Source organism: Amblyraja radiata, chromosome 27 (assembly GCF_010909765.2).
Source record: "Amblyraja radiata isolate CabotCenter1 chromosome 27, sAmbRad1.1.pri, whole genome shotgun sequence".
In the NCBI taxonomy this organism is placed as follows: Eukaryota; Metazoa; Chordata; class Chondrichthyes; order Rajiformes; family Rajidae; genus Amblyraja; species Amblyraja radiata.
In genome coordinates this window covers 14,137,248-14,162,556 of record NC_045982.1, presented here as the reverse complement: position 1 = coordinate 14,162,556, position 25,309 = coordinate 14,137,248, and the positions used below count along the sequence as shown (strand labels likewise).

General features: G+C 41.5%; 1 protein-coding gene across 2 annotated transcripts in view; it reads right to left on the bottom strand.

The window, feature by feature from the left end:
- Positions 1 to 220: 220 nt before the first annotated feature.
- stpg1 (sperm tail PG-rich repeat containing 1) overlaps positions 221 to 25,309 on the bottom strand; it is a 45,183-nt gene continuing 20,094 nt past the window's right edge. For both annotated transcript variants that reach the window (XM_033045189.1, XM_033045188.1), the window contains 6 exons: positions 15,587 to 15,688; positions 14,372 to 14,551; positions 13,016 to 13,127; positions 11,311 to 11,491; positions 8,712 to 8,902; positions 221 to 839 (listed from right to left, as the gene is read on the bottom strand). In XM_033045189.1, coding sequence (XP_032901080.1) covers positions 766 to 839; positions 8,712 to 8,902; positions 11,311 to 11,491; positions 13,016 to 13,127; positions 14,372 to 14,551; positions 15,587 to 15,688 — 840 coding nt within the window. In that variant the 3' untranslated portion in view covers positions 221 to 765. The remainder of the gene's footprint in view (positions 840 to 8,711; positions 8,903 to 11,310; positions 11,492 to 13,015; positions 13,128 to 14,371; positions 14,552 to 15,586; positions 15,689 to 25,309) is intronic.

Genomic DNA, 25,309 nt, shown 5'->3' with positions numbered 1-25,309 from the left:
GCAAACCCACCTGCCCATCTGTGGCAACGTCTATAACTTCAGGCATCTCACAACCTAAAGAAATAGATTGGAGTAAGTTATCCTCACCCAGAAGGGCCGAGGAGCACACTCTGATGCTTTTACTTTCTTCTACCCTGAAGCGAGACTTTGTTACCTAATCACTAAGGCTCCTATTTGTGTTTTTCTTCAAGGATAACAGGAGTGAAGAAATTATGGAGTACTGTATTCATATTTATTAATTTCATATTATACATTTTTGTTCCTTGGCTACTGGGCGCGCTTGTCAGGTTTTTAAATAATTTACCTGCAATATATAAATTGACCAAACTTGATTGCGACTGCCTCTATTGTAGCAAAATACAAGGGGATCGTTCAAAGAACTTGAAAGCTTAAAGCTTTTCTTAGGGTTAAATTAAGCATACCTTTACAGCTTCAATACATTGACAAATGTTAAAAATAATAGCTTCAGTGAAATATTGCCAAACTGAGCAAAATAACTGATTGCTACAGAACTGTACATTTTACCTGGAGGGATTCCTATACAGTCCATGCAGGAACAACACATTGCAGGTGATGCAGCCACCAATCCAAAATCGTGAATAACCTTCAAATTCCGATTACGATCATTTTTTTTCTACAACTCTATCTAGTTCAACAAAAATAGTACATGTCCCATGTGTGATGTAAACTGATTTGAAGTACAGCCAACAGTAAGTAGTCCCATCTGCCCTTGAATGGGCTCCAGCCTGGTTTTTCCATCCATATCTACAATGGCACCCACTTCCTATTAACATTGTACAGGAATGACTGTTTTTCTTTTTTCTTTGGCACATACGAGGCTGTGAAATGCAGAACAGATAAACATCCCATAAATACATGTTGTTTTCATATATATACATATTTAAATTAATTGACTACAGCCCAGTGGTATGAATATTGATTTCTCTAACTTCAAGTAACTCCGGCATTCTCCCTCTCTGTCTATCCCAACCCCACCTCCAGCTTCTTGTTTTCACCCAACAAACAGCTAACAATGGTCTGTTTCCTTCATCAGCGTTACTTTTTGGCATATCTTTCATTCATTGTTCTTTATCTCTACATCATCGACTATATCTCTCATTTCCCTTATCCCTAACTAGATTGCTTTAAGGGTCTTCTACCCAAAACATCACCCCTTCCTTCTCTCCAGAGGTGCTGAGTTACTCCAGCATGTTGTGTGTTTATCTTAATTATTTCAAGGTTGGCAGATATGGAAAATAACATCTAGGATTAAAGCAATCACCACAGGATAAAGGCACTTAATTCAAAACTGTGTTTCAATCTCAGTTGGGAATAACTTTTCTACTTAGCCTTTGAATGTTTGTTTCAGATTTTCTAATAGTGGCATGTTTCAGAGGTTATTTGCAATATCGGGTCCCAACACAAATGTGAAAGGTTGTTTTTTTGAAGTTAATGCAACATCCCACTAAAGACACGATGTGTTCTGAAAAGTCAAGGATTGCTTCAATTTCTAATTAGGAGAGAAGATCAAAGTGAAATGATCCCAGTCACTCTTTGTCACCCTTCATCTCTCTGAAATGTGCAACGATTAGCAAATCTGAAAACCATTCAAAGTCTAAAGTAGAAAGGTTATTCTCAGCTGAGAGTGAAACTCTGTTCTCTTAGATAGAATTTAAATGCCCAAAATATGTGACTATTGCTTTAATCCTGGGTATTATATTTGCTATTTGCCAACCTTGAAATAGTTGTCAAATATCAAGTATATATACTCAAATTAATTGAGTAATTATTTCCAGGTTGTCAAATACCAAGTCTAATACCTAGATTTAAAGCAATAGCCGCAGGTTCAGTGCAACAACCCCTAATTTAAACTCACTTTTTTTTCTCCATAGATGCTTTTTATTTGCTGGGTATTTCCAGCATTCTCTTATGTTTCAGATTTCCAGCACCTTGTGTTCTGCGTTTCACAGTTCGAAGCTCTCTGTTCCTCTCCTGTTCCCCTTTGCCTTCCTCTCATTGCACCTGCACCGGACAGATCAGCCAACAGGTTTTCACCACTCTGTCTCAGTTGGTGCAGCTTCTCTTGGCCTCCAGTCAACCTTAAACATCCCCTTTGTTCTCTGCACCTCCACACCCTTCTCTGTAATTAAGACATGCTTGTTTTCTAACTTCTCTCACTTCTGATGAAAAGCCATTGAACTGAAACATTAAATGTGTTTCTCTCTCCTCACAAAACACTGCCTGTTCAACTGGGTATTTCCAACATTTTTACTTCAGGTTTCACATATTCACAGTTTTCTGCTGTTCACCCGTGCTAATTTTGTCATGTCATTTGGTATGAATAAATAAACATAACTCTTGAGGCCTTACAGGTATACCTCAGTGAAACATAAGTATTAGCGGGGAAGTTGCCAAGGGACTGTGTCTCCTGTTGAAGGAGTCTAGAACTGACAATCAGAACTTAAGATAAAGTATTTCACAGGGAGACGGAATTGTGAATCTTTGAAATTTCACGTCCCAAATGGTTATGCATGTAAACAAAAGCTTTTGCGCATGGATAGCACACAAACAAAAGCTTTTCACTGTACCTCGGTACACATGAAAATAATAAACAAAACTAAACTACGCTAAATAACCATGAATGCAAAGTCATTATACTCAAAGCAGAAATAGATTGCTGCAGTTTTAAGAATCAAGGATTGTAGGGCTGGGCTGAAGCGTGCAGTCAAGACAAAAGATCAGAACAGGCATTGAATTATTGAATAGCAGAGGAGGTAGGAAGGCCCATGAAGCCCATTCCTGCTCTTATGCCTTACGATTATATATTCTCAGGATTCATATTTTCATTCCAATATTGGAATGTGATAGCCTATCCAGCTACCCAGACCATCACATAAATCATGAATTATGTCCCTAAGATAACAAAAATAGTGAATAGTGAAAGGCCTGGATAGAGTAGATGTGGAGAGGATGTTTCCACTAGTGGGAGAGTCCAGGACCAGAGTCCAGCCTCAGAATTAAAGGACGTTCCTTTAGGAAGATGTGGAGGAATTTCTTTAGTCAGAGGGTGGCGAATCTCTGGAATTCATTGCCACGGAAGGCTGTGGAGGCCAAGTCAGTGGATATATTTATGGTAGAGATAGATAGATTCTTGATTAGTACAGGTGTCAGGGGTTGTGGGGAGAAGGCCGGAAAATGGGGTTAGAAGGGAGAATAGATCAGCCATGAATGAATGGTGGAGTAGACTTGATGGGTCGAATAGCCTAATTCGACTCCTATTACTTATGAACAAAAGTAGATAGAAAAGGACCCTGATGTCCATTTTAGGATGTCTTCTATATGTTGGTCTTCATTATACAAAATGCTCTTGTATAAACCTCCAACAATATTTGGAGGTTTGCCTCTAAGACCAGCAGCATTGCTGAAACTGTTGCTGGCTGTCTTCTGATTGCAGTTTTGCTCCTCTTCCAGGAACTACTTCGGGGTCATGTTGGGAAGGAAGGAAACCTAAAATTGACACCCTTACAATAAGCAAACTGTAGCAGAAGGCATAACATGCCCTTTACTCAACACATTATCAATTTAAGACCCGAGCTTTAGGATGGAGGCATGTAGTTGCTTTTGAGCCAGATGTAGTAGTATTTCCAATGCAAATATTATCCCAGGAAACTTACTTGCATTGAGCAGTGATGTGAAGGTTATTGTAATTTTCCCATAACAATAATACGCTGTTACAAGTCTGATTCTGTGCAAATGCTACAATTTCTCTGCAATAGGTGCAAAGCTTATCTGCCTCTCCCCACACTGTTGTGTTTAGGATGTGAGTCTTATGTTGACAAAGGATATGGGTAGGGATTTCCTCAATTAACAATGGCAGGAGCTAAAAGATGGAGTTGAATTCAGGTACATTCAGGTTTGCTGTGATTTCCAGTCTCTTGACCAGAGATTTGTCTCAGTGAAACATTGGACATTTATTGACTTCCTTCCCAACACTGCAAATTGCAAGTAAATATCTAAAAACCAAAATGTTCCTTGATTTGGTGCTAATATGGCAAGACAGAGACCAATAATTCCATGCCAAGTTGCCATATTAGCACCAAATCAAGGAACATTTTGGTTTTTAGATATTTACTTGTAATTTGCAGTGTTGGGAAGGAAGTCAATAAATGTCCAATGTTGGGAAGGAAGTAAATCTCAAGATTTATAATGAATGGTTCAGAACAATAATGGTTCATCAACAATTTCACACTACCCTGTAATGTTGTTAAACCAGAACCACTAGTTTCCCTTTTCTAGCTCAAGCTAATTCTAATTTGCTTTAATATAACCTCAGCACTCCGCAAAATCCTTCTGCTATATTTCAGAAATGCAACTCATTAGGTTATATGTTTTAGTAAACGACTTATCTTCTATACAAAAGAAAATCAGGGTCCAAATAAATGTCCAATGTTTCACTGAGACAAATCTCTGGTCAAGAGACTGGAAATTTATGCGGCACCTTATCGAAGGCCTTCTGAAAATCTAGGTAAACAACATCTACAGCTTCCCCTCTATCTGCACTGCTATTTATTTACTTCCTCAAAGAACTTCAGCAGATTCGTCAGGCAAGATCTTCCCTTCACAAAACCATGCTGACTTTGGCCTATTTTATCGTCAACTGCCAAGTACAGCTTCTTCTCGACCTACGATGAGGATAGGTTCCAATAAACCCATCGTAAACCGAAAATATCGCAAGTCGAAAATGCATTTAACACATTGTGATCACGTGACCGGACGTGACGTGCGGCTCGCTGCCATTGCCGAGCATTTGCCGATCGTAAAGTCGAAATATCGCAAATCGAAGCATCGTAAATCGGGGAGCACGTGTACTGTGTATCCTCATCCTTTATAATTGGCTCTAAAATCTTATCAACCACTAAAGGCAGGCTAACTGGCATACAGTTTCTGCTCTCCTCCTTAGCCTCCTCTTGTACAGCGAGGTGATACTCGCACCAATCTTCAGAAACCACTCCTAACTCTAATGACTCGAGATATCATGCAGTCCTGCCTTATAACCAAGTCTACTGCAGCAAGTTTTGTGTGCAGAAAGAGTTGGCCTGGTGTGAAACAAATTTTCAAACTGACCACTCTGTCCAGGCATCCTCCATTGCCAGAGTGAGGCCACGTGCAAACTGGAGGAACAGCACCTCATATTCCTGTTTGGAGGCTTACAACGCAATGGTGCAAATGTTGAATTCTCCATTTTAGATAACCTCTACAAACACCCCCTTTCCCCTTTTCTTTCTTCCCCAATCCCCCCACGTCCCTCACATGAACCCTGGCTGACTTTGCACTGGTTTCTCCCCTCTCCCACCCCCTCCGCATGCATTCCTTCCTCCGGTTTCATAATTCACAACTTTTCTATCCCCCAGCTTCACTCTCACCCTTATGGCTCACACCTATTTTTTAATCTCTGGCCTTTGTCCAACAATGTGCCTATCATGATAAACCATGTTTAACTATTACCGTCCATTCTTCATCCTGCCATCCTTCATCCTGTCTCTCTTCTAGCATTCTTTCCTATACCCCCCTGCAATCAGTCTGAAGAAGGGTCTCATCACGGACACCTCTCCATGTTCTCCAGAGATGCAGCCTGACCCACTGAGTTACCCCAGCACTTTGTGTCTTTCTTTGACCTTGCGTGAGTTAGCGTGATTATCAGTATCAGTATATCTTTATTGTCATTTCCTGTCATCACATACCCAGAGGAAACAAAAAAACGTTGCTCAACCAGTGTCCATTCAGTGTGCAGTACAAATAACAACAAATAACTAGAAATAAAAAACATATATCATGAACAAATTAAATTAAACACTCTTCTCTCTACTAAACATCAACAGGCGTTCCGATCGATAGCTGCTGCAGTGTGTCCAGGTTGATGGTTGGTGCGCGATACTTTGGCAGGGGGCTAAGTCCGTTTATCAGTCTTATAGCCTGCGGGAAGAAGCTGAGGAGCATCCTGCTGGTTTTGCAGCTAATGCTCCTGTACCTCTTCCCAGATGGCAGGATGGAGAATATGTGATGCGATGGGTTCAGCTCACTGAACGCACTGATTGCACATATTGGAAAGGAATTTGTCACAGTTGCACGTTATCTCATCGTCCTTTGTCCCAAAGTGTTGCTAAGAAATTCGTTAAAGAATAGGCAGCTCAAGGCTTTTTCCTTTCTCCCTTCTAACCCTTTTTTCAGGAAATAGTGTTTGAATATTCGAGAGCCATTCCAGACTGTGCGGCAGGAAATAATTGACAGGTTAAAAACATAGGGAAATCAAACATGAATCATCAGGAGACATGAAGTACACTTTGGTGAGGTATCGCTTATAATTCCTCCTACACTCCAAAGATGTATAGGTCTGTAAGTTAATTGGCTTGGTAGAATAATAAATTGTCCATAGTGTGTGTAGGATAGAGTTAGTGTGCAGGGATTGCTCATCGGCATGGACTTGTTGGACCGAAGAGCCTGTTTCTTCACTGTATTGCTAAATTAAACTAAAAAAAGGCAGCAAAACCGAAACTTTCCCAAGATGGAAATGACTTTGGAGGTGAATTAAAATAAAGTGCTTCCTCAATACAGTTCCAAAATACAGAATTTACATATTAGCTATATTTACACAATAGCTGGCAACATGTAAAGGAAAGATCACTGAGGACCTACTACAGTAAACACAAAAGAATGACAAATATTTACTGACTATTTTCTTGGCGCATTGACCTGACCTTGCAGCTGCTTTGCCTCATGAAATAGCTGTGTTGAGATACCATGCAAGATGTTGGAACTTTCCAGGTAAATTGGAACAATGAGATTTGATTCCTCTTAATTTCTCTTTATTTTTGCAGTCCTTCTTCTTGTGACAGCTCACAAAATATGAATTAATTGATTGATTGATCAATTGAAAGATGCAGCGTGGAAGCAGGCTCTTCGGTCCACTGACCATCGATAACCCATTCACATTAGTTCTATGCAATCTCACTTTCACCTCCATTCCTGACATGTGTTGGGAGTGGATTTGAAAGTGGGATAACATAGAACGGAGGTGAATGAGTGATCGATGTTCAGCAGGAACTTGTTGGGCTAAAGGGCTTGTTTCCATGTTGTATCTTTTAATCGATTAATACAATCAAAATAAAATTGTGATCCTTTGTAAAGCACTTATGATTGTCACCAATGATAGAGCTAAGTTTTCATGTTCATAAGTCACAGGAGCAGAATAAGGCCATTCGGCCAAACGAGCCTACTCTGCCATTCAATCATGGCTGAACTATCTTTCCCTCTCAACCTTATGCCTTCTCCCCATAACCTTTGACACCAGTAACCAATGTGCATTCTGCCTTTTCCCCAATTTTCCGTCTTTCAATAAGGTGCTAACACTGCCAACAACACTCATTCAATTGTGCCAATTTGTCAGCATATTTTTTATAGATTCCTGAGATATCATAAATCAACTCTAGACTTTAAACTTTGTCGCAGTGTGATGCCGGTTTGGTCATGAGTAGTCACCCAAAGAGTCGTACCTTTTTCTGGTAACCGCTGGATTTTGAACATTTGGATATTTGGTAACATTTTGAATATTTTCGGCGACCTGCTGCGACTGTGCCGGGTGCCGGCAAGTCGCCGAAAAAATCGCGTAGGCGGGACAGGCCCTTAACTAATCAAGAACCAAGAATCATGCTGAGAATGAGGTCAAATTTTACTCGATGGACCTTCTATTATAGTGGTGATCTCATTATTTACTTGACTTTGGGCAGTTCCGAGGGACTGCTGAACACTAATGGAAGATTGGGGCATGGGTAGGTGGAGGAGCTGGGGGTTGGTTGTAGGAGTGGGGGTGGTATCTGTCCCCATCTCCTCTTCCAGTGGTTTGGCTTTTAATTGTCTTCCAAGGAAATACTTCTATCAGACTCCAACGCACCCATTAAAATATTCTTCTACTTTCAAAAACAGCCCAGTGGTGCAGCTGGTAAGGTTGATGCCTCATTGTGCCAAAGTGTGAAAAGATATACTTCCAGACTCAGGGACAGTTTCTTCCCAGCTGTCATCAGGCAACTGTAACATTCTATCACCAACTGGGGAGCGATCCTGACCTACCATCTCCCTCATTGGACATCTTCGAAATATCCTTAATCGGACTTTACTGGACTTTATTTTGCACTAAATATTATTCCCTTTATCCTGTATCCGTATACTGGGGGCGACTTAATTGTAATCATATATAGTGTTTTTGCTGGCTGGATAGCGCGCCACAATAAAGCTTTTCACTGCACCTCTGTATATATGACAATAATAAACTAAACTAAAATGGTGCTGAATCAACTGATTGTGTGGAATGAGAAAGCAGGCACAAGAAACTGAAAGATTTACTCCTGCTAAATAATTGATTGAATTGATTGAAAGATATAGCATGGAAACAGGCCCTTTGGCCCACCGGGCCCGTATCAACCATCCTGTTTAAACAAAGAAAATATTTGGATGGTGTTCACCTCCCATTCATGGCTGAAACATGATTCCTCATGGAAGCTAGAGTGGAGCTCTGTGTCTGTCACACTGAAGCTTGGGAATATTTCTCACCTCTCATTAATTTATAAGAGTTCTATCAGCAATGAAAAACAACATTTTTTTAAAATAGTGACAGATTACCCTTTTGTTCCTTATCTATGACAGCCAGAGTATCCTACCTGGCCCTGGAATATCTTTTCCTTGGACATTTCCAGTCCAGCGACTAGTGTTCGACACAAATGCTGCGCTGGTCATGTAGTGTTTTGGTGGATCATGAAAATTGGCCACTTCATAATAGCCAGGGCCCGGGGGAGTTGGGTCTCTGTTCACTGGGAACGGAGGTGCAGAAATACACATGTAATGTTTCTTCCTGGAGAATAAGTGAAATGCAACAGAACAAAATGATGAACAAGAAATATTCAGTCAAATCATAATAAGCCCACTTGACGAAAGTAGTAAATTAAAGTCAGAGACTTGTGAAGCTGTTCACAACTCATTGGTTTTGCACTCAATCCGAGCTGTAGAATTTATACAACATTTATTTCACGGCTGTGCCGTTCTCCAGTGAACGAATTAGTAAAATACGGCAGGATCGGCACACTCCATCTGTCATTCGATTCTCTCTTCAGTCACAAGCTGCGCGGTGCACCAGAAAATTCTGGGGTGAGATTTTCTGCCTGTCTCCTGTTCCTTAAAAAATCTCTTTTAGTCATATGGTGGTGAATCTCTGGAATTCTTTGCCAGAGAAGGCTGTAGAGGCCGTCAATGGAAATTTTTAAGGCAGGGATAAATAGATTCTTGATTTGTACAGGTGTCAGAGATTATAGGGAGAAGGCAGGAGAATGGGGTTAGGAGGGAGAGTTAGATCAGCCATGTTTGAATGGCAGAATAGACTTGATGGGCCGAATGGCCTAATTCTACTCCTATCAGTTATGACCTTACGATCTTATCTTGTAACCCTATCATTCCCGCGGGTTTCTGGCATGTTGTAGATGCAGAACATCTGCCTGCTCCAGGGCTTTCACTATCTCAGGGTGTCGTGATTTGGCATTCTTGATTAAAACGGGTGTCAAGGGTTATAGGGAGAAGGCAGGAAAATGGGATTAGGAGGCAGAGATCTGCCTTGATTAAGTGGCGGAGTAGACTCGATGGACTGAATGGTCTAATTCTACTCCGATAACTTGTGAACATCACTTGTGTACATCTTCCTGTGTGCCAGGTATACTGAGTAAGTTGATGTTTAATGGCCTGTAGAATGGTGATAGAAAAGATCCCACTAGTGGAACGACAAGCAGGAAAGTGATCTGAATCCCAAAGGAGGTGATATTTTATTTTCAAACCTTTTTTGTGCTTTCCCCTCACCCAGCTCCACTCCCTTCCACTCTTCCTTCTAACTCTCCCCTAAAGGGCCTGTCCCACTTGGGCGACCTAATCCGCGAGTTCTGGCGAGTTTGCCCTTGATTCATACTCGCAGCATGGTCGCCACAAGGTCGTAGGAGGTCTTCGTAACTCTCCTTGATGCTCGAGAGTGATCTCCGCGTACTTGAGACCTCAGCTAGGTAGCGGCGTTTTTTTCAATATGTTAAAAAATGCCTGTGAGTAAAAAAAAGGTCGCCATGGAAAAAATCGATACTTTTTTTACTCGTAGGTTTAGTCGTAGTAGGTCGTAAGTAGGTCGACATGTTAGTCGAAGATAGTCGTAGATAGTCTTCATCATAGTCGAAGGGAGGTCGAAGGAGATCGAAGGAGGTCTCCACTATTCCGTGTCCAATTTTCCCGAAGTTAGTCGTGGCTGGTCATAGCTAGTCACAGTTTATGAATAAGGAGTTGGCCATTTAGGACTGAGATGAGGAAAAACTTTTTCACCCAGAGTTGTGAATCTGTGGAATTATCTGCCACAGAAGGCAGTGGAGGCCAATTCACTGGAGGTTTTCAAGAGAGAGTTAGATTTAGTTCTTAGGGCTAATGGAATCAAGGGATATGGCGAAAAAGCAGGAACGGGGCACTGATTATAGATGATCACCCATTATCATATTGAATGGCGGTGCTGGCTCGAAGGGCCTAATGGCCTACTCCTGCACCTATTTTTCCATGTTTCTATATTTGTCTAATTTACCTGATCACTTACTGAAATGAAGATATTTTTGATGCCTATATACTTAGATACTCCAACACCCATTTGTTTTAGATACCCATGCAAGGCACTGTATTAGATTTTTTAATTGTTTCATATTTTCAAATATTGTACAATTCATTCTGTTTTGCTTTTCACATAATGTATTACCTATTCATTTGAGGTGCTTGCATAAAATATATTTTATTTTATACTATATTTAATATAATTAAATCCATATATAATCCACGTTGCACTGTCCATATATACAAAAAAGTTGAAAAGTAAATCAGATGTCATTATTAAGATTAAGATTAATATAATCTTTTCTCACATTTGGGCATCCAAGTACCTGGAACAAAGGCAGGTAAATGGAGTACAAGTCTAGTTCAACCACAATAAATTTAAAGGGATAGATGCTCTGAGTTTCTAAGCCATGCATATACCATTGTCAATGTGGTTTTGATTCTCATGAACTGTACTGTGTACTTGGTCTATGCCATAGTTATTCTACACAGTTCACTAACTCCCAACCCCCAAATATTTAACATACACAAATAATAAAATCTTCTCCCCTTGAGAAAACTCATTGCACACAATTTTTTCTCACAGACCATTGTATTCATACCGAGAGCAACCACAGAAATGGAGTCAGTCACCCATACCAAGGATGCAAATATGCAAAATGTGTCCTGGCTTCCGTCATTGATTTGTACGGTTGATAGGTGGCCGGCCCTGGGCTCATTGACTCGGCTGGATGCTGCAATCGCATGGTCTTGGATTTGAAAGAAGAAATTATTGCCTTTGGTGACTCTCTGGTCAAGGAGTGGTTGATTCTGTAATGGCCTGAAAAATAATTTTACAGCTGACGCAAAACATTGGAGATGATTAAAGCAGATATGTTTTGTTAATTATTGCCAAATAATAATTACAACAAAAGAATCTTATTATGCATAAAACTTCTTTAGCCTTTAGAGTTACAATGTGGAATCAGGCCCTTTGGCCCACTGAGTCCATGCCGACCCAGTGATCACCCCGTACACTAGCACTATTCCACACACTGGAGACAATTTTTTACAATTTGCACCAAAGCCACACATCTTTGGACTGTGAGAGGAAACTGGTGCACCAGGAGAAAACCCATGCGGTCATAGGGAGAACGTACAAACTCCATATAGATAGCATCCGTAGTCAGGATTGAACCCGGGTCTCCAGTGCTGTAAGGCAGCAGCTCTACTGCTGCGCAACTGCTAGTAAAACTAGAAAATGTCTAATGTCTAATATCTTGCCACACAGAGGCAAAAGATTTTCCTGTTCAGGAACCATTTTGCCTGAGGTATAAAGAAGACCCAACGTGCTGGAATAACTCAACGTGTCAGATAGTATCTCCAAAGAACATGGATAGGCAATATTTCAAGTCAGGAACCTACTGAAGAAGAATCCTGACTCATAAAGTCACCTGTTCATGGTCTCCAGAGATGCTGCCTGACCTGCTGAGTTACTCCAGCACTTTGTGCCTTTTTTTGATAAACCAGCATCTGCAGTTCCTGATGTTACCTTCGCTATACACGGGCAATTAGTACACCCTAGACAATGTCATCCACATCCCAAAAACAAACAAAAACCCTCCAGAAAACTTATGTTATTCTCCATGGACTTTTCTTCTGTCCAATCTAACAATGATGCATTAATAACTATAATCAGCGAATGAACAGTCCGGCAGCAGAGATTAAGTAGTCAGAAATGAATTGACAATTTTGTAATTTGGCTCAGATTTTTGGCAAGTTTGGGTTCCTGCTCATTAAGAAACCAAGTAAGGAAAATAAAAACTGTTTATATTGTATCAGTGTGGATTCCAATTTTACTTAGGCATTCAGGAGAGATTAATGTTGGCCATCTGACTTCACAGTCATGTTCCATGAAATCATTACAGATAAAATTTCAAAACATTTCATAATGGGGGTCTTATTGATTTAGTGTGAAAAATGGCTTTCAATCCTTTGCCAATTGTCCAATTTCTCTCCACAGCTCTACAACTCCCTCCATTAAATGGAAAATGGTTAGCAAATTTATTCTCACACATAAAAAAGTTACTGTGCAATAATTATTACTTTGTGGCAGCAGATCTGCATCCTTTTTCATACCATTGATGACAAAGATTGATAGCTAAAGCGAGAAAAGCACGCAATCGGACCGAAACAATTTGATCATAAATATGTGCTATTATTTAACACATCATAATTCATATTTTTAGCTTCTTCAGCAGCTCAGCTGGTTCCTCCAGTAAGGAATGCAGTCTTGTCATGTTACCGCACAAAGCCACGAACCTTTTGATTTTTCCTTTAGTATTTCCAAAATGTGCATACTTACACGGGGAGGGTCCGATCAGCCCCCGTTGTGGGTCTGTCACTCTCCTAGATTTTGATAAAAATGCTGACTCAGCAGACATATTGTTAACTTTCCCCAGAAAAACGTTGGAAATCTGGGAAAGAGAGTTGCAAAAAGTAAATTAAGTTCACGCAGTCCAACAATTACTCTCATGTGTCTCTCAGGCACCCCACCGTCTGTTGAACTGAAGACATCATTTGGAACAACATCATTGTTTGGTCACAAAGGCAAGGCATTGTTGACTAAATGAGTAAAATAATATTAAAATTTACATTTTGTACCAATCAATTTATTCAAGAATAGCAAAGAATCTCCATCCCCAACCATCCCCACCATACGCAATATTGTTTTTTTTTCACATTATTACAATAATGTCAAACGTTGATTTTATTCCAAAAGTGGGAACAAATTACCGCTAACACAGTGACAGTCACATGTTATTGAAGCAAATAATGATATTTTCCAGCATTGACCACGGACGCCTCCAGTTGTTGAGCTTCCTTGCACATTTGGATACTATTACATGCTCCTTGGGTTAACGAGCCACAGTCATGTAAACCAACTAAAACAAAGGTTAATCCGAAGGAGAATTCCATGAATAAGACATTCTTTACTGGGTGGGAAAGTATGTTAAACAGGGTGTGTACCGTGGCCCAAAGAACATTTTTTTCCTAAGGGCCCAATGCTGCAAATTCTACTGCACATGAGACTGAAAATAGCATGCTACAAAAATATCCTGACAATGTTAATGGACTGAAAGCCTTTTCTCTGTGTAGATTGCCAACGTGTCACAGAGTTGTTTAGTGTAGAAATGGGCCCATCCAGACTGACCTTTTCACTCATCCACACCAACTAATCCCATTTGCCTGCATGTGCTCCTTATTCCTCTATGCTTTGCCTATTCAAGTTCCTATCAAGTTCATATCTAAATGTCCCTTAAACAGTAATTGTATCTGCTTTCATCACCTCCTCTGGCTGTGAGATCCAGAGATCAACTGCTCTATGTATAAATCTTTCCATTTTGCATTCACTAAGAATAAGGGGTAGGCCATTTAGGGTGACAGATTGTTTTACCTAATCAGTAGACAGGCAGCATCTCTGGATAGAAGGAATGGGTGACGTTTCGGGTCGCGACCCTTCTTCGGAGTCAGGTCGAGACCCTTTTTCTATCCGGAGATGCTGCCTGTTCCGCTGAGTTACTCCAACATTTTGTGTCTATCTTCGGTGTAAACCAGCATCTGCAATTCCTTCCTATACATTAAAACATCAGTGGCTAGTTTGATCCTATTAAACAAAATATTAAGCAAGCATTCATCTTTCTTGAATTTCACAACTCACATCATATTCACTAGGGCCAGGTGTCCTGTTTTTGTTACTGTCCACTTTCATAGCGATGGGTGGATGGAACATGCTGCTGTTCCCTAAGTGATAGTCCATCTTTGATAGAATTGTAGAAGGAATGCTATATGCATTTGCTCCCGGAGTGTGGATAGCTCTTCTTCGTTCCGTACGGGGTGCCTAAACAAACAAAAACTGTAACAAATGCAGGAATAAGATAACAACAGATAAGGTTTGTAATGGCACCAGTCTGCACCTTAATTCAAAAACCTTTCCTATCACAAAGCTAGCCCGTGGTCACAATTGAAACATAGAATAGTACAGCACAGGAACAGGCCCTTCAGCCCGTAATGTCCATGCCAAAGATGATGCCAAGTTAAATTGATCTCCTCTAACTACACGTGATCCATATTCCTCCATTGCCTGCATTTCATTGTGCTTGTCCAAAAGCCTTTTAAAAGCCTCTTTGCAGCTGTGCATCTCCACAATATCCTCCCACTCCTTGTCGAAGCTGCACTGGCCCTGATGGTATCTAAGAGCCTGTGGTGTCAAAAACCTCATCCACTGTCTCTCAATATCTCTGACAATCACAGACATTTAGAAACACTTGACAACAGTGAATTTATTATGACTAAAACTTGCACTCCCACAAAACTACTTTCTACTCCTATAAATTAACTCAAAAATAACATCTTATTTGAAATAAAGAAAACAAATGATTTATCTCATCTTATCTTTTTACTGAAGGTTAGCAACCCATTACCTAGGCTGGGGTCATGCAAGGTGTGTCAGCCACGGCTGGAGTAAAATGGACGGGTCAGAAGTACATCCAGTCCCTTGTTTATTTAGCTAAGGGATTCTCCTAGACTCTGCGGTGAGCCAGAGTCAGCGAGAGCTCAGGTGTAGACACATCAAATCTCCAGCATGTCCTTCAGTTCTGCATCACATGACCATCAGCATGACCTTGCCCATTGTGGGAAAATAAAACTTATTTCACACTAATTGAACGAACACTTCCGACACAAAAACCCGAGCAATCTGTGGAAAATATGCCTGCGTTTTTATTTAATAAAGGCACCTTCTTTGACTTTTCCAGGAATAACTAATCGTGTGTGGATCAGTTAGCAGAGGGTAAAGCTTGACAAGCAAGTGCTTAATATTTTTTTTTTTAAACAGGAGAATTGCATTAATATGAGAAAATATATAAAAACTTACTTTGGATGCAAGTCCACCCATTCCTCTTTTGGAGAAGGAGGTGCTGAAACTTTCAAGTGGCACGTGAGTGTAATTATATGTACCTGGTCCTGGGTTTTCCCTCTAAATAAAAAGTTAATATTAAAACTTACTGAAATCCACAGCATGTATCTCACTCACTAACATTATAAAATATTATATATGTGCCCAAAATCAGACCTTTCTGTATTCCTGCTATTTAATGTTTCTCTTTTCTTCTTCCTCTTCTTCTTCTTCTTCTTCTAACAACTTTATTATTTTTTTACAATATAAAATACTGCATGTCTTCAAACACTGTCCACTGATTCTTCACTGTCCCTAATACAATGAAGATGATGTTCCGTCTGCAGTTCCGTGCGTCTACAATGAGGATGGTGATTGTTTAACACTTAATTTCAACTTGGACAATCAGATCCAGATGCACTACGGATCGCTCCTTTCCAGGAAGGATGTGGAGGCTTTGGAGAGGGTGCAGTGGAGGTTCACCAGAATGCTCCCTGTATTAGAAGCCGTTATCTACAAGGAAAAACACAAGGAACTGCATATGCAGGTTTATTAAAAAAAGACACAAGGTGCTGGAGTAACTCAGTGGGTCAGGCAGAATCTCAGGAGGACATGGATAGGTGCCATTTTGGGAGCGACCCTTCTTCAGACTGATTATAGTGGGGGGTGGATGAGAAAGCTGAAAGAGAGGTGAGGCTGGGACAAATCCTGGCCAGTGATAGGTGGGTACAGATGAGGCAGGTCTTGATTATCAAATGGTTGGATAGAAGCCAGAGATGAAACGCCAAAAGGTTGTGAGATAAGGAGATAAGGAGCATGATAGATAAAACCAGAGGAAGGAATACAAGTGGAAGGGGAAAGGGAGAAAATTGGTGCACATTCATGTGGGGCACAGGGAAGAGAGAAAGAAAAAAGGAGGAGGGGGGCAGCATTTGTAGGTTAGTTACCTAAAATTGGAGAATTCAATATTCATATCGTTGGCTTGTAAGCTTTTCACCTCTGGCCTTGGTCAAACCATTTGCCAATTAAAACCCCATCACCAGTGTCCACCCATCACTTGCCAGGCTTTGTCGCGCCCCAACCTCTCTTCCATCACCCCTCCTCTGCCCCATCCACAGAAGTCTTGCTTGACAGATAAATACTTCCCCCCACTTTCCAACGGGAAGCAGAAAAGGACATTCCTTTTCACCAAATGCAATTTCTTGAAAATGTCATTTTATCTTTAATGGCTGAAATTAATAGAGAAAGATTCAGCACAACATATTCCATGGATAGCTTACAACCTCCAATTGAATTGAATTCTCCAATTTTAGGTAACTAACTTACATGCACCCCCCTCCCCTCTCATCCCCCTTCCCTGTGCTCCACCTGGACTCACACTCATTTCTTCCCTTCCATCACCCCTTCCACCTACATTCCTTCCTCTGGCCTCACAATTTGTGCCTCTTCTGTCCACATCTCACACATTTTGTCTTTTCATCCCTGGCCTTTGTCCAAAGATCTGTCTATCAACAACCCCCCCCCCCCCCCCCCCCCCTCCTCACATGTATCCACTCACCAGACTTGGCCCCGCCTCTCTTCCACCTTTCTCCCCTCCCCCACCAGTCTGAAAAAGGGTCCCGAACCAAAACTATCATGTCAGCTATCCATGTTCTCTGGAGATACTGCCTGAACCACTCCAGCACTTTGTGTCTTTTTTTGTAAACCAATATCTGCAGTTCCTTGTGTGTGGAGAGAAAGATTGTGTAGTCAGTGGGGCAATTCACATAACAGTTTGACAAAATTGGAAAATCACATACATACATGTACAGTAACAGAGAGAGCTGGCAGAAGAAAAGGAAAATGCTGATAACAGGCGTGGGAGATAGTTAAGTGAGCTGAAAATCGTCATGAGTGCCAGGATAATGTGGGAGAAGGGATAACCCTCTGAGATGGAGAGGAGTTGTCATAATTCTCCTGTAACATTGAGGAAGCCCTCGGATGCGGCGCGGTGGCACAGCGTTAGAGTTACTGCCTCACAGCGCCAGAGACCCGGGTTCGATCCTGACTACGGGTGCTTATCTGTACAGAGTTTGTACGTTCTCCCCGTGATCTGCATGGGTTTTCTTCGGGATTTCCAGTTTCCTCCCACATTCCAAAGACGTACAGGTATGTAGGTTAATTGGCTTGGTATAATTGTAAATTGTCCCTAGTGTGTGTAGGATAGTGTTAGCGTGCAGGGATCGCTGGTTGGTGCAGACACGGTGGGCCGAAGGGCCTGTTTCCAACTAAACTAAAAGTCCATTCAGCCCCTAAAGTTTATGCAAAGCATTCCCATTTCCTTCACTAATTTCCCTCTAAACCACTCTTTCTCATGTTCCCATCAACTCACCCAAGTTTTCCGGCCACGTACCCACACCAGAGATAATTAGCCTGAAGGCAAATCTCTCGGACATGAGAGGAAACTGAAACTCCTGCGGGTACCCACATAGTCACATGAACAATGTGCAAATCACACTCAAACCCAGGTCTCCAAAGCTGTGTGGCAGAGGTTCCAACTGTGTCGGTGTGTTGCCTAATATTACTAATGGTTTCATCTATCGTCAGTTGGCAAATGTAGAACGCTGTACCTTTAGCAAAAATTGGGCCTATTTTACAGCCGTTTTCTCATTCAATCCCTAACATGGTTTCTAACATGCACGAAACTGGTCAGCTCAAGTCCCTTCAGTGTGGTATGTTTCGCCATCTGGTGGCTTACACTGCAAGTTGCTCTGCTCCTCATATCGAGAACAACGATATTAATGGCATAGAGTACAGTAAGATGTGTAACTACCTAGTGTGTTCGCATATGATGACTAATGTGCTGGCCACTAACTAAACACAAGTTCAAGATTACCACTGGTAGCTAGTTGGATACTTTGGAACTCTCTGCATTTTTGGCCATGCTGTCATCACAGAATTGTAGCGAGATACAGCATGGAAATGCTTTGGCCCTTTGGCCCACTAAGTCCATGATGGCCATCAACTATTTATTTACACTAACCCTAAATTAATCCCAATATATTTTTACCCGCACATTCTCATCAAATTGCCCCAAATTCTACCACACAAGAGATGATTTACTGAGACCAATTAACCAACCGACCCGCGTCTTTTGTGATGTGGGAGGCAACCGGACAACCTGGAAACACATGCAGTCGCAGGGAGGACTTGCAATCTCCACACAGACAGCACCCGAAAACAGGACTGAACTTGTGTCTCTGATGCTGTGAGGCAGTGGCTCAACAGGCTATACCACGCTGGTGTCCATCCTTGGTTACCCTTGAATTCATGTCATATGTGATAGAAGCATTAGGCAATTCATATGTGATAGTAGCATGAGACCATTCGGTCCATCAAGTCTACTCCGACATTCAATCATAGCTGATCTATCTTTCCCTCTTAACCCCATTCTCCTGTCTTCTCCCCATAGCCCCTGACACATATCACCTGCAGAGACATAATCCACATCTCATGTCTTCTGCTTGTGTGGTCCCCACCATAATTTCCCAAGTTCATTGCAAGGACAACCAAACCAATGTCAGTGTTCCCTCTCAGACCAGCATTCCCAGCAACATCAGCTTCATTGCAGAAGACGCTGGGTTTAAGAATGATACACTTCTAATCTGCGATTGTGGATCCAATGTAGCTAATGAGACCAATGTGGGTCTGCAGACCCTTCCACAGCTGAAGTATGGCTGACAGGGTTTGTTGGTAGCAGTTTGTAAGTTGTGGTGCTCTTTCTACCTTATACACTGAGCCTGTACACAATCCAACGCATGGCATAAAGGTTCACAATAACAACCCAAATACTCCGTCTCCACTTTGGGTGGTTACCCGCCGGATATCCCCAGGAGTCAGATTTCTTCAAGAAAGCTTTGAACACATCGCTGAATCTTTTTATCTGTCCCCTGGCAATCTCTTCCCATGACCTCTCGGAAGCCGGTCATTGGGTTTGCAAGTAATGTAGCCTCCGCAATATAGCTGACCGAGGGTAACCTCAGTGCTGGGGACATTGGTCAGCTTGTCCTTGCAGTGAATTTAAAGTATTTTGTCAATAAGCGAGTTCGGTATTCCGAATAACGCAAGGAATCATGGGATATTTGTGATAAAGAAAAGGGGAACGAAGCTCTGGCTACATAAACTGTATATAAATTGTTAAATATTCTACCAATGAATTAATCTAGAATTCTGTCAACTCAATAGCGGACAGACGTCGCTCTTTTATGAACATTAATTTGATCTTATTTCTATCTCACTTCACGAACCCACCCTCTGTAATTCCGCAGAACCTCAGGCACACATTCCAACCCAGTCCTTTCATTCTTCAGGTTAATTTCCTCATCTCGTTGCTCCTCTAGTTCTGACTGAAACATTACCATTTAGCTCTTCCATTACTGCCCTTTAGACACCCATGTACAACAATTTCAGCTCTGGAAGCCCAGTGAATAAGACATAAAAAGCAACATAATCATGATAGATGCTTCTGAAAATGTTACGTTTACATTGAAGAGCAGAGGCTGAAGTATTGACTCCCTCTGCTCCGATGAACATGACAGATTGGGAGAATCAGACAGGAATGATAATGACTGATGTGAAGCCTTAAGTGGGCAAGGTTTTAGATCAGTCACAAACCTCTGGATAACGGCTATAATGCCCTTCACCTGCCCCTATTTCCTTCATTCTTTCTTACCTTCTTAACCTACACCCTTGTGAAAAATTGTTTAATTTGAGGTTTGAAAGTTTGAAATTTTTCAGATCATTGTTGCAAATTTGTTTGATCATTTTACTGCACAATGCATTTGGGAAAGGGGTATATCTTAATAAAGCTCAGATAAAAGATTGATAAAATGCAAATGAACTTTGCATTTAGTTTTGCTCAGAGGATTAATAATGAAAAGTAGTTCATTATCCAGTTTCAGAAATTTAAGGCACATCCTCAGTTTTGGAAGTCAGAGGATCTGGATTTTCTGGAAATAATTGGTGTAGCATGTTTCCTTCAGTTGTTTTGAAAACAGGGGCAGAAATCTGAAATGAAAAACAGAAAATGCTGAAAATACTCAGCAGGTCCAACTGCATCTGCGCAAAAGAGAAGCAGAGTTAACATTTCAGGTCAAAGAGCATTCATCTCTTTCCTACCACAGATGCTGCCTGACCTATTAATGGTTTCAAGCATTTTCTGTTTCAGATTTCGAGCATCTTTATTTTCAGGAGCTGAAATAAACACTACAGTCGACTTTCCAATGGAAAAAAAATGTTATGATTGGCATTCATTAAAGTTTTTTATGCAAGAATTTTGTGTCTTGATATCAAGTGATCAAAACAACAGCTTATTCAATTTCCAGGAAATAAACGTGATGTTTCACATGTCTGTCAAATACATAAACTGTCCACCTGCGCAAAATCTAGTGAAATAAATAATATGCTCTTTTTTGATAAGAAGACAAGATTGTTATATTCTTGGTTTCTTGGTTTCTTGGTCCTCCAAAATATTCCAAATGGAATTTAAACTGGAGGTGGTGGAAGGAGGACTTGCAAATCTAAGATTGAGAACAAGACTGGGAGATGATGGGTCTTGTTTAACTGCACGATCCAGCTTGCATACAAACTATAGAGATTAAACTGTGACTTTCTACAAGTTCCATTGTTATCAATCCATGCTCATTTCACCTTAAATATCACTATTTTGATACTGGAGAGACCTGATGTCGGAACATGGAACATGGACGAAATTTTTTAACAGCAGCATATATGACTTGTAAGCGAAAGACGTCTTTGGGAGGAAATAAGTTTTTCATTCCTCTGCATAAAATAAAGTCCTTCATTGTGTCACAGCAAAAAATGCTCCTGTATTACATAATATGTAACTATATATACATATATTTACAAAACTTAAAGTGAAAAAAATACAAACCATTTCTCTTTTCGTCTTCCAAATTTGATTTTTTCCCCCCAGAATTTGGCTGTCATTTCTAAGCGTTGCTGAAAAAAATGCAGCAAGCTGTCTGCAACAGGCAGCTATTGAGGGCAACTGTTCATTGATAGACGCTGTGGAGAGCATTGCTGAATCAGGTCAACAATATTGTTGGCATGCATTGCCTTCATCAGTCATGGAAATGGATAGAGAAGTTGGGACATTATGTTACAGCCCGACGTCCATTCTAAGCAAGTTGCACCAACTTTGCTAGTCCCGTTTACCCTTTACCCGCTAAACCTTTCCAAATGATCATTAAATATTGTTACAGTGTTACAGTCGCTCCTCAGAGATTGACAGACACTTGTAAGTACGGTGCCAAGTGTTATGGGGAGAAGGCAGGAGAACGGGGTTGAGGGGGGAAGATAGATAGAGGGTTTAGAGGGTTAAAGGCCAATCGCTGGGACTAGCTTAGTTTAGCTTAGTTTGGTTTAGAGATACAGCGTAGAAACAGGCCCTTTGGTCCACTGAGTACGCGCCAACCAGCGATCCCCGTACACTACGCTGGGACAATTTACAATCTTTACCAAAGCCAATTACCTACAAACTTGTACGTCTTGAGTGTGGGGGGGGAAACCAGAGCACCCAGGGAAAACCCACGCAGTCGCACTGTATATGTCCAGCAAGAAAGGGAGTGGAGCACCAATAATCCTGCTGGCGGTCTTCACAATCCTGTCAAGTTGGTGCCGTTCGTACGCCTTGCAGCTCCCGAACCAGGAAGCGATGCCGTTGGTTAAGTGCTCTCGATTGTCCCCCTATAAAAAGTTCGTAGATGGTAGTGGGGAGACCTGCTGTACGTAGTATTCGGATGAGGGTGTAGTAGCTGCGGGCTCTCTTGACCAGGCTGTGGTGTTGGTGTGGACATCAGGCATCTGACAGGTGGAGTCCTAGGAACTTCACGCTGCTGACCCTTTCCACATCAGCTCAGTCGATGTGCAGAGGTGTATGGTGTTGTTTTCCCGCCCTCCTGAAGTCAACCACCATCTCCTTAGTTTTTCCACGTTGAGAATGAGGTTGTGGGATTTGCACCATCCTGTGAGCAGCTCCACCTCCATCCTGTACGCCGACTCATCATTGTCACTGATGAGACCCACCACTGTTGTGTCATCGAAGATCATACAAACTCAGGTACAGCACCCATAGTCAAGATCGACCCCAGGTCTCAGGCACTGTAAAGGCAGCAACTCTACCCCTGCAGGGATAAAGTTGCAGCCTTATAGTGCCTGAGTTTAATTGGGGCAATTCGGGGAAATGCCCAGCTCATTGGGGCAATGTGGTCAGCATGAGCAAGTTGGGCTGAAGGCAGGGCCGGATAGAGGCCCTAAGCACTTAAAAGATTTTGGTGCCCCCATATATATGTAATTCAAAATATAAACAATAATAAACCATAAAATAAATTTTTATTTTTCAAAATGAAACAAAACTGCCAGTAAGATGGAAAATAATGTTTATTTTTGTATACTATAAACCACTTTGATTATTTTAGCAAGTTTAAAGTGATTTATTTTGTGCCGTAAACCATTTACCATTTCTGTGGTGCCCCCCTTCCCTTGATGCCCTAAGCACGTGTTTGTTTTGCTTAATAGTTAATCCAGCCCTGGCTGAAGGGCTTGTTTCTGTGCTGATTCTAACCTGTGGCATCATATATTACATCATTAGTTTAAGCGCCTTGAGTATTGAGTATTAGAAAGGCGCTATATAAATCCCATCCATTATTATTATTATTATTATTATTATTATTATTCGTTAGATCTGAAATGCAAAGGTTATGGTATTTATTTAAAGCTGTGTGTGACACCCCTAAGTCAATCCAAACAAATCTTGAACTCTGACTAGTTTCTATAATGTAAGTGTTAAGGACCCTTGCCTCTGACATTGCGTTGCCACTCTTTGAGGTAGGAGCAGACCCTGGGCGGGAATGAACTGGAGCAGAGAATTCATTATTTTGTTCTTGCCCCCTTCCTCAACCAAGGTGGCTGCCTCCCACGATGAGTATCTTAGTGCTTGCCTTCATCAAGCCAGACATGTTCACAGGTTATCAACCATAGTCCCGCAGTGATGCTTGACATACTTTAGATTTCTATAGCCATCGGCTTACTTGTAAATTAACATTCCATGGGATTTAGTAACACAGTCAGTTAAACCAGTGGGCAGAAAATTGGAAGTCATAGAGCCCATTGTTTGGGTGCTACACTCTAGTGTGAATGAAAACAGCATCCAAAGCATTGATGCGTACGTGACTTTAACTACTGTGGAGTCTGTAGCGTGGAGGCTGTGGGCCTGGAGCTCAGCCTGGACCTCAGCCTGAGGAAGGATCTCGATCCGAAATGTCACTATTCTTTTTCTCCAGAGATGCTGCCCGACCCGCTATGTTACTCCAGCTTTTTGTGTCTACTTTTGGTTTAAACCAGCATCTGCAGTTCCTTCCGACACATAACTTTAACCACTTACAGGTTCATTGCTGGTTGAGTTTTTCTACTTATTGCTGTGGTTCAAATCTGGAAGACCGTGACCATTTTAAGAGTCCCTGTGCATGTTACAATCCTTTCCCTGGAAGTCAATAATCCAAATTATCCTTGCACGAGTGCAGATTGAATCTTCTTTCAATGATTAGACATTGCTTGTGTTCCAGTGCAAGCTCTGATATCTCAGATGCTGCATCCAGATTACATCCACAAACCTGTGAAAGTGATTGGCACAACGATATACACAATAAGCTGGAATAATTCAGCGGGACAGGCAGCATCACTGGAGAGAAGGAATGGGTGATATTTCGGGTTGAGACCCTACTTCAGACTGGATGGTCCTCAAGTTTTGGACAAAATCTTGCTCTAACGGTGCAGTCTGCCTCCAAACTCGTTTGGGTTAATTGTTTAACTTCTGGCATGTGCACCATGTAACAAGCATTTCTAAGTGCATAACGTCAACATTCTTTGGTCCACAATTGTAATGAATCCTGTTGCAATCTCATTGTTTGGTACTCTGGCACCAGAGAAATCCTTGACCCTGTGCTAACTGAAAGTCATATTTGCTCTGTGTCTACCACATGCAGATCGTATCTCTGTGCTATTCTTTAACTGAAGTGTCAATATTTGGTGGTTGTGAGCTTGAAGTTAAGAGACAGTGTGTCTACATCAATCTTTGTGCTAGCCCTTCCATTGCCTTATTGAACAAATTCTTGAGCATCTGAAAGGCAAAGCCTAAAGGGCCTGTCCCACTTGGCGTTTTTTTCGGCGACTGCCGGTGTCATATGAGTGTCGCCAAAAGATTTTGAACATTTCAAAATCCAGCGGCGACAAAGAAAACATTGCGACACTTGAAAAAACACCGCGCGTCATACGTCCTCACGCCGCATCACACCGCAAAATTTTCGGTGACCTGATATGCCAGTCAATGATGCCAGCAGTCACCGAAAAAATCGGCAAGTGGAACAGGCCCTTAAAGCTGCAATGAGAGGAAGGAAGATCCTGAGTAGTGCCTGCTCAAGTTATCTGCCGCTTGTAAATCAGAACACATTGTGGATAGGGTTGGAGTAAGACATAGAAATGAGGACTAACAAAGAGGCAACAATCATCTTTGAAAATGTGATCCAAGTCTTTGACCATGCTCCCGGCTATTGATATTCCAGTCACACTTAGCACCTCCATGCCAGTTTTTAGGGCATGCAGGCACCTTGCAGCCTCTGATTGAGAGAGACACATAGGCTGTCA